General features: G+C 45.7%; 1 protein-coding gene across 1 annotated transcript in view; it reads right to left on the minus strand.

The window, feature by feature from the left end:
- Positions 1 to 4,154: 4,154 nt before the first annotated feature.
- RS1 (retinoschisin 1) overlaps positions 4,155 to 16,049 on the minus strand; it is an 87,076-nt gene continuing 75,181 nt past the window's right edge. The window contains exons 5-7 of the mRNA XM_086933307.1: positions 15,172 to 15,313; positions 5,257 to 5,452; positions 4,155 to 4,564 (exon numbers count right to left, since the gene is read on the minus strand). Coding sequence (XP_086789433.1) covers positions 4,412 to 4,564; positions 5,257 to 5,452; positions 15,172 to 15,313 — 491 coding nt within the window. The 3' untranslated portion in view covers positions 4,155 to 4,411. The remainder of the gene's footprint in view (positions 4,565 to 5,256; positions 5,453 to 15,171; positions 15,314 to 16,049) is intronic.

The following is a 16,049-nucleotide window of genomic DNA, read 5'->3' on the forward strand; positions in this document are numbered from 1 at the left end:
ACAATCTGAAAGTTGTATTGTTCAGTCTCTAGAAAGCCTTCCACAACAACAAATCTATCATGAGGATCAGTTGTGTTGGCTGTCACCGCAAAGGGTTAGTTCTTATGGAGCAGTATAGCCGTCTCCCTAGACCATCGTATAAACCCTGAGTATATTACATGGTTATATCCAAAGCGGAGCAGAAAGGGACATGAGGAGCCTAATAAGTAAGTTTCCTGCACTATCAGGACAGATGGGGGGGTGCGTCTGGCACGGCACAGGCAGCTGTCCTTTTAGTGCGATTAAGTGGTCCATTCATGTCCCGTCCTTTTAGTGTGATCAAGTAGCCCATTTACATTCCAGACATAAAGGAGAAGGACGTCATGGGGGATGGAGAGGGTGCAGGATCGATGAATTGACTGGGCAATCACAGGTTAACCAGTTGAGAAGGCGTGAGAACACAGTGTAGGGCTGGATACTAGGCAAATATGTGTGGAAATCCAAACTATCTTGGGCATGCATGGATCCAGAAACAACAATAACACCACAAACACCCCATACCCCCAACATATCCTCACCCCACATTGGCCTACTAGAAGCATATGCTGCCCCATTACTCACAACATAACCAACCATGGGTGTAACAGGTAGCAGGTGTGATAGGGTTCCCCCAGGTGTGCGGTGAGCTCGTCTGCAAGTCGTCCCGCTCACCTCAGGACTGGGAGCAGTCCTAGGGTCTGTGGCAGTGCATGCATGGGAGACGTTCCAGGCCATGCTCAGCTGTTGGCTCCAGCTCGGCCAGGGCCTCCTGGGTGGCTTTGGTGATCCGCAATCTATAGCATCAACGACAACAGACACCCCACCAAGAGTGCAGAGACTCTGCACTGGTACCTTAACTACAAGTAAGTCCCTTTGTGATTCAAGCCCACAGTATGGACAGCCTCCCAAATACACAGCATATGTTGCTGAATTTTAATAGGATTGTTCACCTATCATTGAAAAAGAATGGCCAAATCTCTGTTTGTGGCACATTAAAGGGAACAGGGTGAATGTGGGAAAGGAAGGGAGCAAAAGGGAGGAGGACAACAAAGGTAGAATTCTGATCACACAGTTATTGTTAACCACTACTTCCTTATCACTCTTCCTCAATGCACATCGCATACAAGCATGCTACATTGCATAGTACCAGTACCACAATCGTACAGATTGCAATCAGAGATTTAAAAAAGGGGTTTCAGTCATTCCGTGAAGCATTTTGCTTCCTCAGGCTCTTTGAAAGGGAACATTTTGTTGCCATAAGTCACTCTTGGTTTAGCTGGATTCCACACTATGGCAGAAACACACATTAGGCAGGCTGCTCATATATTTGTTAGTTTTTTCCATCTTCCCTGGATGAGTGCACTTACATCAGAGAAAAAAGGAGCAATTTTATTTACATTTGCAGGTCAGTACTGTCTAAAGGATGGCTTCAGGACACTCTGGATCTGATCTCCGTCACTCGAGGGGAGTACGAAGATCCGGATCTCGAAGTCAAGGAATTGACTTTTTCACTGTGGACAGAACGGGTCAGGTAGTCTGGATAAAGGTCTTTTGGACCTTAGTTATATTGTTAGCTGGTGGCGGGGAAACCCAGCACCCGATTGTTAATCGGGCTCTTGGCATTGCCAAGCACCTCATATTTCTCTTCCAGCAACATCGGATCTTTAATGGATCCCTGCTAAAACATTGCTACCTCTTAAAGCTTCAATGTCTCTGCAGTCAAAATCCCTTTCGCTTTAGGCACACATGCCTCCACTGTAGAAACTGCATTCTTCACTTCCGACGCACACAGCCCTACCTTTCCGATTCTGGACTCCCATTTCCACAATTGATTTTGCAACCCCTTCTAATTTTTTCATAATCGTTTAAAGTGCACAGATCGTTTCTATTTATCCTTGTAGGAGCCTTGCCAGTGACCACTTCTCAATTCTCTCCCTTCTCCTGGTTCTTCTTCTTCATCGGATATTTGGTGAAAAATCCTTCATTATTTCTACTGTTTGCCTCTCAATCTTGGTAATGTGTCTGCAACTAGCATCCATGTGGCCAATTTCCTCACTGGGACTCCAGGGCTATTCTTGTTTGATTGCAGGGATCCACCTCTGAGGACCCTGCCTGTTTCCTACTGCTCCTCTTGGCGTCCAGTGGAAGAGATGTTATCAGTTACGCCCAATGTCCTGTGTGCTTCCAAAGAGCCCCAGGCTATTTTCTGTCCTTTCACTAATGTTGCTGCACCTGGCATGATTCAGCATGCTATTTCTCACCAGCAAAGCCACTCCTCCAGATGCCCTGCTGTGGCATGCCTATGATTTTGAATCTTGCTGCAATGTGGATGGGAACCTCTTTAAGCTGCCCCCTCATCACTAGAACATTACAGCCCCAAGCAAATCCTGACCCTTCTGTTGTACGACCTGGCCTGTGATCCACCAAGCCGGACACTCCTTGCCTGGGGCCGTGAAAGATCGGATTGAGGGGCTCAATGAAGCACTACCATCCTCTGCTCTGCTTGCACCCAACCTCCTAATATACTTCTGTAAAGCACATTGACACAGTGGGTACTGAGGAACAAGCAATGCGACTTGACCAGGCTGGTGTCAATGGGCTTATTTTTTCTTTACAGACATGCCTGCCCGAGAACTTCTGGTTCCTCTAGTGATGTCCAAACTCAGGTCTTTAAATGTGTCTTTTGATGAAGAGCACTTACTAGTAGAGCATACAAAGCATTGGAAATGTTTCAGCGATAGAGACATGCAGAGAGGAGCAGATGCGTGTAGTCTCATTCCTCCTCATCCTTACCTGCCTACCCAAAAACCACACTGAGACCTTTGCAAGATGCTCTCATGATTCTCTGACCAGGGGAAGGATGTCAACCTTCTTTCAGAAATGGAATGAGCTGACCAGAGGCCTCCACATTCCCTGAGGTGACTTGCAATATCCTTTTGCCAAAAGGCAGGGAGTATTTTATACCTTAAAATACATGGCCACCATTAACTTCTCTCAAAAAGCTTAGAGCTTAAATCCTTGGGTTGTTTCTCCTTTATATGAACAATTATGGTTGCTATTTGTGAAACTCTAGGTTTGATTTTCTAAACATCGGTTGTAATTATTCTCCATGACCTGCCCTTCATAATGTCTGCTGGCGGTGGCTGCAAACATTGTGAATTTCACAATTTAACTGTAATCAGTTATTACACTTTAGAAGCTATCTCATTTTCTTATTACAGGTGGATAGGAATGTCAAAACCGGACTTTATTAAGAAAATGAGGCAGATTTTTCATATTAGAAAAGTGTACTAATTATTGCAATGCTTCTAAAGAAATAAATATTTTCATCCTAATAAGGTGTGTAAACTCTAGTTCTACTAGCTCATGGCACAAGGTACAGTCACCTCCTTCTCATATAGTCACTCCCATCAGGCACAGAGACCCTATAAGGCACAGCCCTCCCTATCAGTCACACCTTATAAACAAATGAATGTCATTTAGGGGTTACATCCAGAAGATAGTCTACCACAGGGGCAAGGGTGGCACACAAAGTTCAGACAGTGGATTCTGCATATGATTTAGCACCTGGAATGCTTTCCTTTATCACCTAACTCTACATGTGGCCCTAATCACCCAAATACAGCACCACTGAGCCAGAACCTTAGGTTAATACCTCTCCTATACTATTTTTAGGTCTGGCTTGACAGCCCAGCTGTCTGAAGACCTATTGCTACCAACACTTTAAAATATAAATAGAGTTATCTTTGTCTTCACCCGGAAGATGATTTCTCTAATATCATGCTATATCTTCTTTGCTGTATAAGCCCGCCTTCTGTGGAATGCTTGTGTTGGAATGCACGAGGGTCCATTTTACATCCAAAAGTACACTCCGTCATCACACATTAAATTGTTTATCTCTTAGAGGCATTGTATATAGAAAATAATAGTTAGCTTTTGTGTGTTTTTTTCACTGCACCAGACCTGTTGGCTTTGCCAGTGTTTGTTGTCATGGTGAATGCCCACTGTAATATGAGGTTGAGGTCGGCTGAACAGTTATTTAGTATCTTTGAACAAATGGAGGGCACCGCTTGGTTTTTGATGCAATTAGTGCATATTTAATTCTAGTGTTCACATTACACAGATGACTCCACAGATGTAAACAGCAGCCTCGCATTAGACCTGAAACGACTACTGAGCTACCTTCGACATTTCCATAGTGGGTGTCACATAGCCACAGCGTAGCTTCCTGTGACGTCACAAAAGACAAAACAATGTCAAAAGGAACATATCTTCTTATTATGCTCCTCGCTTCCAATTATTTGCGGACAAACCCCCACAGTGGGGCTGATCACCTTTGAACTCCGGTGAAGAAAGGGACTTCCGGCCCCGCCCCCACGTCAGTCACGCGTCCTCAAGCACATTTGCTCATGCACTCCAAGAGCTCCATTCTGATTGCAATGCGCACGTGCCATCCCAGCGGGATAATTCGGATGTAGCGGGCAACAATCGGAGGGCGCAAGAAATTTTGGACAGATGACTGTCGATCAGAGTTTCCATAGAAGACCTGCAAACAAGACGGAAACAATTAAAATAAATAGAAACAGCAAGTGAGTTATGTCCGCAGGCCTACATTATGCAGCGTGATTTTATTCCGATAGATCCCATCCAATAGGCATCTGTCCTTAGTATGCAAATCAATAACCTTCAAAAGCAATGGTGCTGCCGCTGCGATTTTCGCATAGTTATAGATTTGTTCGCATTTGCTACATAATCCATCATCTGCTGCATAATCTACAGATATTAGCAATAAAAATAGTTTTAAGCGCAAATGGTTAAAAAGTAACTGAAAATACAGTGCCGCGCAGTGGAAGGCACTTTGCAAAGCAGGACTTGTCACTTTTCTGTTCATTATTGCTATATTTGACTGTTAAACTGGTACTAATTAAGTGCAACCAATGCCCAGAGTGTGTTACCAAGTTTAAACATGATGCACTAATGAAGCAATTCTAATCCAAAATGTGCTGTATTATGCAGCATAATTTGCCTTTTCTTACTGCCTAATTTATTCAACCTTGCCACATAATTTGGCCCTCTCCTGCCGCATAATTCCAGTGGCCCTGGATATAGCACATCATTGGGAATAACTTCACAAAATTTAATTTTCCGAGGATTTACGCGCTTATTTGTGCAGAATTTCTGCCAGCAAAAATCTTCTTGCAAAAAAACACCATTACCAACTTATCAAAATTCTCTCACCCGGTTGTTCCCAGTCTGGTCCTTGTAGTAAACCCAGTTCAGGGTGTCATCGAACCGGTACTGCACGCTGTACTTCGTCATCCATTCGTCGGCATCGCAGCGCCCTTGGGTCAGGATGCCGGAAATAACCTTCAGCTCCTTCAGATCAATCTGCAACCACTGGCTGTTGTCTTGAAACTTTGAAAGCCAGGCACACCTGCCAAGAGCAAAGAGTGACAAACCAGAAAAAGTCTTAAATAGCATCATCATCATTGTGTAAACAAGTAATATGGGGTGTCTAGATTTTTGAGTGAGACCAAACCCTAGAATGTGACCAACACACTCACACCATATGAGTTAAAAGGAGTGATTGTGTCGACCCAAAAATGCATCTTAACGGGAAATACAAATACCCAAAGTCTTGCAGAGATGTCTAATTGAAAGGGTATCTTAGGAATTTTACTAGAAAAGTATTTTACTAAGAAGGTGGACAGATGATGTGAATGAGTGAAAGTTTTTAAAGGACCTTAGTGAAAAAAATTGTCCTTTAAAATGATAAGAGATTGAAACTATTCTTCTTTAGCCAATTGATGTTAACTTGGGTTTTAAATGGGAACATGGTAACATTAAAAGTAGATGTAGATGTTTTTAAATATAATAAAAATACATGTAAAAAACACACAAGCTACGTACATTATAATTAGTTAGGCTTGTTTAAAACAGATTTTTGTCAAGATGTACGTTTTAAAAAGCTAATACATTTTTTAGATGAAAGAAATTATGACTTTAGGTAAAAAAAATATTCGGTATGAGGTTGAGGTTAGAGTCAGTCAAAACTATGGAGCCAAATTTTTGGTCATTGCAATTAGTATAGAGAAATCAGCGCTTTTGGGATTTCAAACTTTCAGCAGTCAAAGTTCCGACGAATATCAATTCTTTTGAAAGAAAGGATTGAAATTCTCCTGAGTTCAACTAGTCCCGTATTCACTGTAGGTATGTAAGGATAAGCGACTGTTCTGGTAGTAATTGCAGAAAAAGAACATTAGCTTGGAAACTAGTGAAATATGGACAAAGGTTTGCTGATTGAAAAAAGTTATGGCTTTCCTCTGTATGACTTCGACTAGAGATTTGCAAAGATTGTTAAAGGAGCATTCATCTCAAGGAAGCTTGTCCTACGTTACATAGTTTTTAGACCTCAAGGGGCTCAAACACGATTTGATTGAAGATAACCTGACACAAGAGCTGAAGTAGAAACTAACAAGTTGGATGCTTTTGAAACTAACATTGGTAAATACAGTAGGACAGGAGCCAATTGTAAACTTTTTGCTTTGTCAGTTTATGATTTTGTTTTGGTAAAACTGTACAAGAGGACTATTTTTTCTCTGTGTGTGTAGGTGCACCTTGTGCAAGAGTTGAATGATGTCTCCCACAGAGAGATAAGCCAGGGGCTGAAGTGGGTTGACTCAGTGCCCTTTACTGCATGCTGCGGTGGGCAGAACCCAAATGTAAATGAGACACCAACAGACCAATGGATGAAGAGAGTTGTCTGAAAGCCCGATAAGCAAGTGTATCATATTTAAATGTATTAAAATAAAATGGTCTTGGGGTAATGTCAGACCAAATCTCAAATTCTTCCAAGGGCTATGGAATGTGAGTAGCTTTCCTTTGACAGGAGGAGCAGTTATTATACTTGTGAAGAAGTGAAGAGCTCCTGCCTTTTATGAAGGTATCAGGAAGGGCTGAAAAGTAGCAGGATGGGCGACAAAGTGAAGTGGATTTAGGCAGTCGGCTTGACAGTGGGCATGGAATGAAAGTGGAAAAGGAATGTGGGGAAGGGATCGTTTTTTTAGGTGAGAAACATTAGATAGTAGCAGGTGCTCCAGTTTTGTTTTGATTACGGAGCAGGAGGACAGGAGATACCTCTTCCCAATATTGGGGCATTAAAAAGCACAAATTCTCTCACCAATGCTCTACAGCTATCCAGCCGCGGTCCATGCAGGTAACAGCAGTGGGGCCGGGTGGGGGAGGATTCCGACAGACGAGGCTGAGGGAAAATTCATTATATATTTAATTGTCCCTCTGTATCGTCCCTCGAAATGCCCCCGCCACCCCCCCCCCCCGGCCCCACCGTGGCTGCAGCTATTGGGTGCAATTTACACACCAGGCCAATACTGCGAGGATTTTAACGAAGTATGATGGATTAGTAGTAAAAATTGAAGGCTCAGGTTCTGGGCTGCAGCTACTCTATGTGAGGCATGATTGTTTATTTTGATGCTCACTGCTATACACATACAATCATTCTTATAAGCATACAATGATATGCAATACTAGAATTTGTCATATGTATAAAGGTTTGTTGATTGACACAAGGCTCTTTATGATGCCGACATACAGGGGTTCAAACCATGTCCTACTCATCTCTCCATGCTGAGACATGTCTAATTAAAGTCAAGAAAGCCACATTACAAAGACACCATTTTGACCCCTGTGAGTGGTATTAGGAGAACGCCAGGATAATGGACACCCAGAGACATATGTGAGTTTCTGAGGCCCAACTTGGTACTTGATGGAGAATATGTTAATTGCTGACAGTGTCTCTTCTGACCCACAGTAGGTAAAATATCTAAAAGCCGCCTGCGTCTCTAAGAATGTGCCTGAACTGTAAAGCTTCCACTTACTGTTGGAGGTTCATTCCTCACATGGTTACTCTGAGTCCTTCCTGAAGATTCTGTGTAGGTGGATAAGGTCTGAGAAGGACCAAGAAGCCCTGAAAGATGCACTGCTGACTGACACCACCAGGCCCTCTGTGATCCACATTGACACACTGAACTCATGATTGATGGCAGTCGCTGTGGACTGGAAGCAGTGTGACTGCATGAGGATCCATAAGCATGTGTACAGAAGTTGTGTATGCCAATAGGACATTACATCTGCCAAATAGTAATACCGATAGAGCAGACAGTTGTGATCCTCTGGTTATCGCAGCATGTTAGTCTTAACATATGGACATCTTTTGCAAGTCTTGACTATTCACATGCTGTCTCTATTGCTCTCGTCAGAAATCTGTACCTTGCCCTTCTTTAAAATCAAGAAGCAGATCTTCCAGGTACAGGAGTATTAGGTCAAGTTATAATAACATCTGAGAACTCATAACCTTGCCGACTACCTACTCTGACCCCCAGATTAAATGGTGGGCAGAGTTTAATGAATCTGAGGAAACTAAGAACATATGAAGTTAGCAATGGAAGCGATGTCCCAGAAGCGATTGAATTCTATGAGGAAATTCAGGCTACCATTCAGTATGACAGCCTACAGAGAGCAAAGACAGACTAAAAAAACATAAGGAGTGGAAAACATTTTATAGGACAATCCCTTCGCACAACATAGGTGGAGAAACACCTGCTGAGCATTATCAATATCAAGTAAGAGCTACTTGTGTCTGCTTAGGGGCTCCTCCTCAGAGATTTTCACATTTTAGTGTGAGTGGATGGGATTATTAATTTGCTAGGCAGTAAACCCAGGAGATAGAGGATTACCTAAAGCAACCCCTTTAAGTCCAGGTGGGAAAAAGGGTAGAATGGGTGGTTTTCTCTCCTACTCATGCCTTTCCATATGCCAGTACACTAGTCGTTCAGATAGAAATTCCTCAGGTGGACAAAGGTGGTCACGTGTATCCGTTTCTGCAAGGTACCTGCTCACAAACAACACCTCTCCTTGTCTCAGGAAGACCTGAAAAGACCCCTCAAATACAGAGGGTGGGATTAAATCAGCAAAAAACTAGTCCAATCTGTGCACGGTTCTCCCATTCTCGACTAGCTTTGTAATGTTCATTCAGCAGCTGAAGACGATAGAGGAATGGGGTGTGATCAGTGGAGGCTCTCATCAACAAGGACTTTCTGCTCAGGCAGCCCCAGTCTCTCACCACTTGACTTTGTACAATGGCCGTTAATTCACTCCTGGGGGCGGCCATGCCAATCAACAAGCAGGACCTACCACAGGAGAGAGAGACAGTCTTCACTGCTTAGCAAATCTGTACTTGTCTGAACACTAAAGACTTTTTTTAAATACTTTATTTTTCCCATTTTTTGCATACAGGAATAAAACAAAGGGTCAGTACATTGCATAGTATTACATCAGCAGTAGCAAAAAGAGCATACAAATCCAAACAAATGTTCAGAAGAGCAGGTAAAGATGTACATGGAGAATGTATTGCAGACAAGTATCAATAATGAAGCAAACGTGTGCAAAACACAGATCAGCAATATTTGAGTATCGTGGTTCTCGGAGAGGCCAGAACTTCGCCTGAAACACAGCTACACCAGTGGCAACCGTCTAAGGATAAGCATAAAAACAGAGAACGATAACAAACCCCCCCCAAAAAAACCCATGTCTAGCCAACCCCCTCCGGAACAATCCCCCTTGATGTCTGTGAGGGTAGATCAGGTCTGGTCTTGGCGATGTAATCCCTATAAGGGCCCTAAATATCCACTGGGTGTGACGGGTCAGCAATCAGAGTGGAGTATTCCTCGCTGTTTACATCACAGAACGGCAAACTATGAAGCCATGCCTCCCGCGTAGGGGATCTCTTACTGCCCCATAGCAAATCAACCTCCCTTTTGGCCAGCAGAAAGCCCAGTGCAGCCATTGCCTGACCCCCCCCCCCCACCCCCCAAGGGAAATTAACCACATACCCCAGCAATGCGATCTCAGGGGTGAGTTCTAGCTGCATAGAAAGCATTTCGCCAAGTGTGGTGTGGATCGAGGACCAATAAAGGTGTATCTTAGGGCAAGTCCAAGAGAGGTGTGCAAAATCAGCAAAAGGAGCTCCACATTTCTGACAGTGATGGGGCCTACTAGGGTCAATTCTGTGCAAATGTGCTGGAGTGTGATACATTCTGCGAAGAAACTTAAAATGTAGAAGTTTGTGCCTACTGTTTAAGGAGACCTCCTTAGTCGCCCTACAGCAATGTTCCCATTGGTCATCTGTTATAGGTTTTCCCAAGTCTCCCTCCCATGCAGCTCGCACCTTGACGTCCGAAAAAGGAATGGATTCACTACATTGCTTGTATAATTTGGAGACCAAATGAGCACCGGTAGGATTTTGAATAAGCAGTGTCAATGGTGGAGTAGGTTCAGGGGCAGTCGGGTAGCAACAAAAGGAAGCCCGAAGCATGGAGTGCAGCTGTGTCAAAACGAACGTATCCATGAAAGTACGTTCAGAAAATCGGGCATCCTCCAACACCGAAAAGACGTGGCCCTCAGGGAATAGGTCGCCTACAGTGCAAATGTGAAATTTTGCCAACGTGCGTTTAATCAAAGTCCCAGCCGTTATAGGGAACAAAGAAGGGCTGGCTAGGGGTAATGCAGGAGAATACAGTTGTTCAAGGCCCAACAGTCTGCGCTGTCTGTCCCATGCCCAGCACGTGGCCGATACCGTTTGAATGTCGTGGGGGTCATGAGGGAATCCGGTAGGTAGAATGTCGGAAAGAAGGCGAGGCAGCACTAAGTCTGCTTCAGGTTTCAAATAGGGGATGCGGGCATCTGGATGAAACCAGGCATGAGCGTAGCAGCATTGTGCTATCAAATAATATGAATAGAAGTCTGGGACCGCGAAGCACCCTCTAGCATATGGTAGGGTCAGAGTCCGCCAACTAACCCGAGGCGCTTTATCCCTCCAAATGAGGCGTAATAACAGTGAACGCAATTGAGAGAAGAAGGATTGGGTGAGCGGGATGGGAATGTTATTAAAAAGGTATAGAAATCGCGGGAGGACCACCATTTTAATAATGGCAACCCTCTCCGCCATGGACAACGGCAGGCGCAGCCATTTCACAATCTGCGATTCGAGAGAACTAATCGCTCTGCCGTAGTTTAGCCTAATCATGGTAGTGGTATCAAGATGGATCTGGACCCCAAGATATTTAACCGAGTCCTGACACCATTCAAGTGGAAATGCACAGCTCCAGGAGCAGACGAGCCCCGCAGAGCCTCTATGGCCTCCAAAATGCCGTCTTGGGTAATGGGAACTGCCAAGAAGTCCTGCATATATCTCCCTAAATAGACCATTGCAATCTATGCAAGATAGTCACCCTGTTCACGCATATCTCCCGAGATTCTGGATGTATATAGCGCTTTATAATAAGCTAGAAAGGAATCACATATGTCTGGAGTCGAATGTAGCATGGTGTCATTTGGGCCGATAATCTCCGTGATGTAGGAGGAATCCTGAGGGGGCTGCAGGGTCTGAGCCAGCAATTTACCAGGCCTCTCGCCTTCACCATAACGCTGCGCGGTGATCTGTTTCTGCAGAAACAATAACTCCTGTTCAGCTGCGTCTCTAAATTCAAGCATCAATTCTAGCCGTCTGGCCTCGCCTGTATCGGAGGTGGTGACCGATAGTTCCCGGTCCAGAGCGGCGATGTCAGTTTCAATGCGATTTAACGTGGCGCACAAATCACGGAGCACTCTAGCATGTTTGGCAATGCATACGCCTCTGATGTAGGCCTTGAACCCCTCTCAGAGAACTGCCCAGGTGTCCACAGAGCCAGTGTTAAGTTTGAAATAGTCCTCAATGGCCTCACGAACTCCCTCAAGAAAAATTGGATCTGATAATGCCTTCCCAGGAAAGCGCCATTGTCGCTCGAAGCCACCTGGTCTGGGAATTTGTAACTTAAGAACAACCGGAGAGTGGTCCGAAAGAGTATGGGGTAAAGTGAGTAGAACATCCACCCAGCCTGTGGTTTCCGGGGAGACTAACCAATAGCCTATCCTAGTCCAGGTATTATGAAACCCAGAGTAGTGAGTGAAGTCTGGGAGACACAGGTGCAGTTGCTTCTCAATATCTATCAGGGAGAAGTGAGTGCAAATGCCATGTAGGGCTTGCCAGGAGCGTGATTCGACGTCAGAAGAGGTGGAAGTACTATCCCTAGCAGGGTCAATCAACAGATTGAAGTCGCCCCCCATTATCAATAATCCAGGATCAAGTGAGAGGAGCTGTACATGTAGGTCGTGGAAAAAGGAGGGGGAGTCTGTGTTTGGGCCATAAACCCCAATAAACGAAATCTTTTGTCCTAGGAGGGAACCTGTAACAATCAGTGTCCGACTCTCAACATCAGTCAAGGTTTTGTGTAATGCAAAGGGGACCCGTTTATGTATGAATATGGCAACCCCCCTGGCATACCGACTATAATTGGAGAAAAATCTGTGCGAACCCCAGCTCTTGGCGACGGAGGAAGGGTCGGAAGTGGACAGATGTGTCTCCTGCATAAACACAATGTCAATGTTGTGTCAAACTATATAGTTGAGGACTTGTCTGCGCTTCTTAGTGTTATTCAGACCCCTAACGTTCCATGGCATCCGAGAGAGCCCGGAAGGGCCGGGCTGATGGCCTAATTTAACCATAAGAAAATCTGAAATACAGCATAGTTGCAATACTTGCAATTCTTTTGCCACATACTGACAACCTGAGCAATGATTCTAAACGTACTATAAAACTGAACAAATAACCCCCCTGCCACCCAGCCTTTATTTAACCACAAAGAGGCATACCCCAATTTTCTTGATTCAACAAGGAGTGCAGTGTGAGTATACCAACCACAATAGGAGACTGATAAGCACATAGCAAAAATATCATACGAAACAAAAAAACCTTTGGCATTCACCATAGGGCGAGGCAACGCCACGCCGGTCGGGCAAAGAGCAATATGAGTTCAAAGTGCAAATAAGAAAGACATGAACGTGAAAAAACACAGCAGAACACAGTGATAATATAACATGGCAATCAACCTGTCCCAGGATCGGAGAATAGATCAACGCTGGCCTGCGAGCCCCCCCCCCCGGGACGGGGAGCCAGTAGTCGGCTCAACAACTGTACCAGAGCGACTCCCCTTGTAGTTATGGCAAAATTCCTGCGCCTCAGTGGGAGTGTCAAAGATGCGAGTTCTGCCATCCAAGTCGACCCTCAGTCGTGCCAGATACAGCATGCCGTAACTAAGGCCCAAGTCCTTCAATGTAGCTTTTACAAAATTAAATTTGCGCCGGACATCTTGAACCATGATGGTAAAGTCTGGGTAGAAAGACAATTTATTCCCTTGCCACTGGAAGTCTCCCATGTCGCGAGCTGAACAGAGAGCAGCATCTCTATCTCTAAAATTCATGAGTCTAGCTATGATGGGGCGTGGGGGGAGACCCAGCCGAGTACGGGGGCCCAATGATCGGTGAGCACGCTCAACCACGAAGTCCTGTGTAAACGTATCTCTACCAAACAGCTCTGTGAGAAGTTTTTCAACAAAGATGTCCATACGTCCAGTAGGGGTCGTCTCCGAAACGCCAATGATCCTGATGTTATTTCGGCAGCTACGGGCCTCTAAGTCCTCATTCTTGATGGCCACGTCCTTGAGGATCTTTTCCAGCCTGTCCAGCCGTTTCAGCGAGGAAGAGGAGCCTTCCTCAATGTCCGACACTCTTGACTCCACCACATCCAGCCTTCGAGCGTGAACTTGAATCTTCGACCCCATATCAGCCAATTTCTTGTCCAGATCATCAAATCTGTTATCACGTGACTTGAAGCCAGCCCTCATTTCGTTGAGCATGGCCGTGGTCAGTGAAGCCAAGCCCTCCGTACCGTTGGAGCACATGGCCCCATTAGTCGGGTCAAGGGGGGAGTCCGAGGTGGGGCCCGTGCCTTGTCGAATTGCAGCTTGCGTTGATTTGGGTCTTTCTTTCCCATTTCGTAGGCAGAGTATGGAAGCTAAGTGGATGACCAGCACGGGTGCAGCGGCAGGACAATCCGAGGGCAGAGAGGCACAGAGTGTGGGTGGAAAGGTGATTCTGGCAGCGTTAAAGGCAGGGGAAGGAACTCACAGCGGCCAGTGATCAGTGGCTACTACGCCAACATAGATCCGCTGAAGGACGTCTGGCAAGCAGGTAAGTGTACAACTGGAGTGAGGCAACTGGGACAGGCGCAAGCAAGAAGCAGCGAACAGAAGTGTAAGCCGGATGGCAGTGCGGCAGAGCTTCCATGGCCCCCCTCGGGTCGCGAGGGTCAGAGAATGGAGTCCGGGGCCGACAAGAAGGCCACAGGGAGATCGGCAAGGCGCAGAAGTATATGTGGCGAGAGCCAGTGATGCAGGAAGGGTCTCAGTGAGTGCCAGCCTTCAGGGGAAGACCCAACATCAAGAGGCATCTGGTGCCACTCAAGGCAAAGCAGCAGGGTGAAAATGGTGAGTCTTACTTCACACGCCCACTCGCAATTTCCCAAGCCAGCACACACAGATTTCGGCCGACAGTTGGTATGCAGGTGGGGCGGGGGGCTGGAGCAAGCAAGCCCGGTCAGGCCCAGCGCCGCCACTGTCTCGGAGGAATGCGTAGGGGCCTCCGCACTAGGCCGCCCCACCTCTCGCCGCAACCCGCAATCTAGGCCCCAGCACCGAGACACACACCAGGCCGGTAAAGATCCAGAGGCATCCAGCAGCAGCGAGAGGGACGGGGGGAAGAGAGCCCACAAAGGCCATGAGGGATGAGCGCAGGGCACCGCCGGACCCTAACCACGGTCGCACTCACCCCACCCATAGGCCGATGGATCTGCGTCAGGAGAGGGCCGCAGGGCCGCGCCCGCCTCTAACTTCGGGTCGCTTCACCAAAGCCCAGCCCGACGGCGCCGTTACCACCAGGCATCGGGACGTTACGCCGGTCGTCAGGAGCAGATGGAGGGTGCTCGCTGGTGCTGGAAGCGAGTACACATCAGGAAAAATGTAGTTTGCCTAGCCCGACCGGCGGAGCTTCAGGCAAAGGCAGCCATCTTGGCCGCCTCTGTGGCCACGCCCCCTGAACACTAAAGACTTAACAAATGGAACACATTTACCAGTTGATCTGTTTTTATTAAATAACACCTCAATCAAGATCTCTGATGGAAAGTGAATGAGTTTTTATCCTTACCCAAAGCCTTGTCCATTAAGACGTGCCTTGTTGGCTGTCCATGACGAATACCACCCAGTATACTGCTCCTGACCGGAACAGGATATCTGGTCTGCAGTTACAGCCCCAGACTCAAACCCGAGGGGCTTGTGAAATGGACACTCTATGAGGAAACAAACAATTTATCACAATATGGCCGGAGCATATTCAAAAGTAATTGCCATAATAGGGTTGGCATTTTTACAAATGCCATTGTTTTCATAAAAATCCAGTTTCTCTCCTACAGTGCACCTTTATTTAGTTCACACACTGTTCATGTCCAACAAGCTTGAATGTCTGTGTTAAACATTACCATGTGTTCTTCTGGACTTTGTAGAAGGGTTACCCTTATATTATCTTACCTGACTTCATTTTTTGCTGAGTTCTGGGAAGTGACAGGACCAGACTCTGCCATTTAGCAGGGGCAGCAATATGACTCGATAAAGCATACCATAATAAGTCAAATTAGTTAGAAACATTCGGTAAAAAGACAGTAATACATTTATGTAAAATAGATAAAACCATTACCACAGCTATAAAGGCACACCAAGCATTCATTGCAGGTTGTTCGGCTACATGATGACTGCACTGGAGCCCATGGTGTTTGGTGTCAAGCACCTTGTCTTGAATTTGTGCTGATGCCAGTACTAGATTTATTATGACATCTTGTTTTGGGGAAAGAGCACTGGGGATCTGGACCCAGTGCACTTTCAGTTGAAAGGCATCCGTACTAGGGCAAAAAGTGGGGGCAACCATGTCAAAAAGGGGCACATTCCTACTGCCACTGTTCAATCTATTTTAATATAAACTTCCATCTTTAATGTGTCTTGTTGCTTATGAAAGCAATATGCACTCACTCT

Source organism: Lissotriton vulgaris, chromosome 8 (genome assembly GCF_964263255.1).
Source record: "Lissotriton vulgaris chromosome 8, aLisVul1.2, whole genome shotgun sequence".
NCBI lineage: Eukaryota > Metazoa > Chordata > Amphibia > Caudata > Salamandridae > Lissotriton > Lissotriton vulgaris.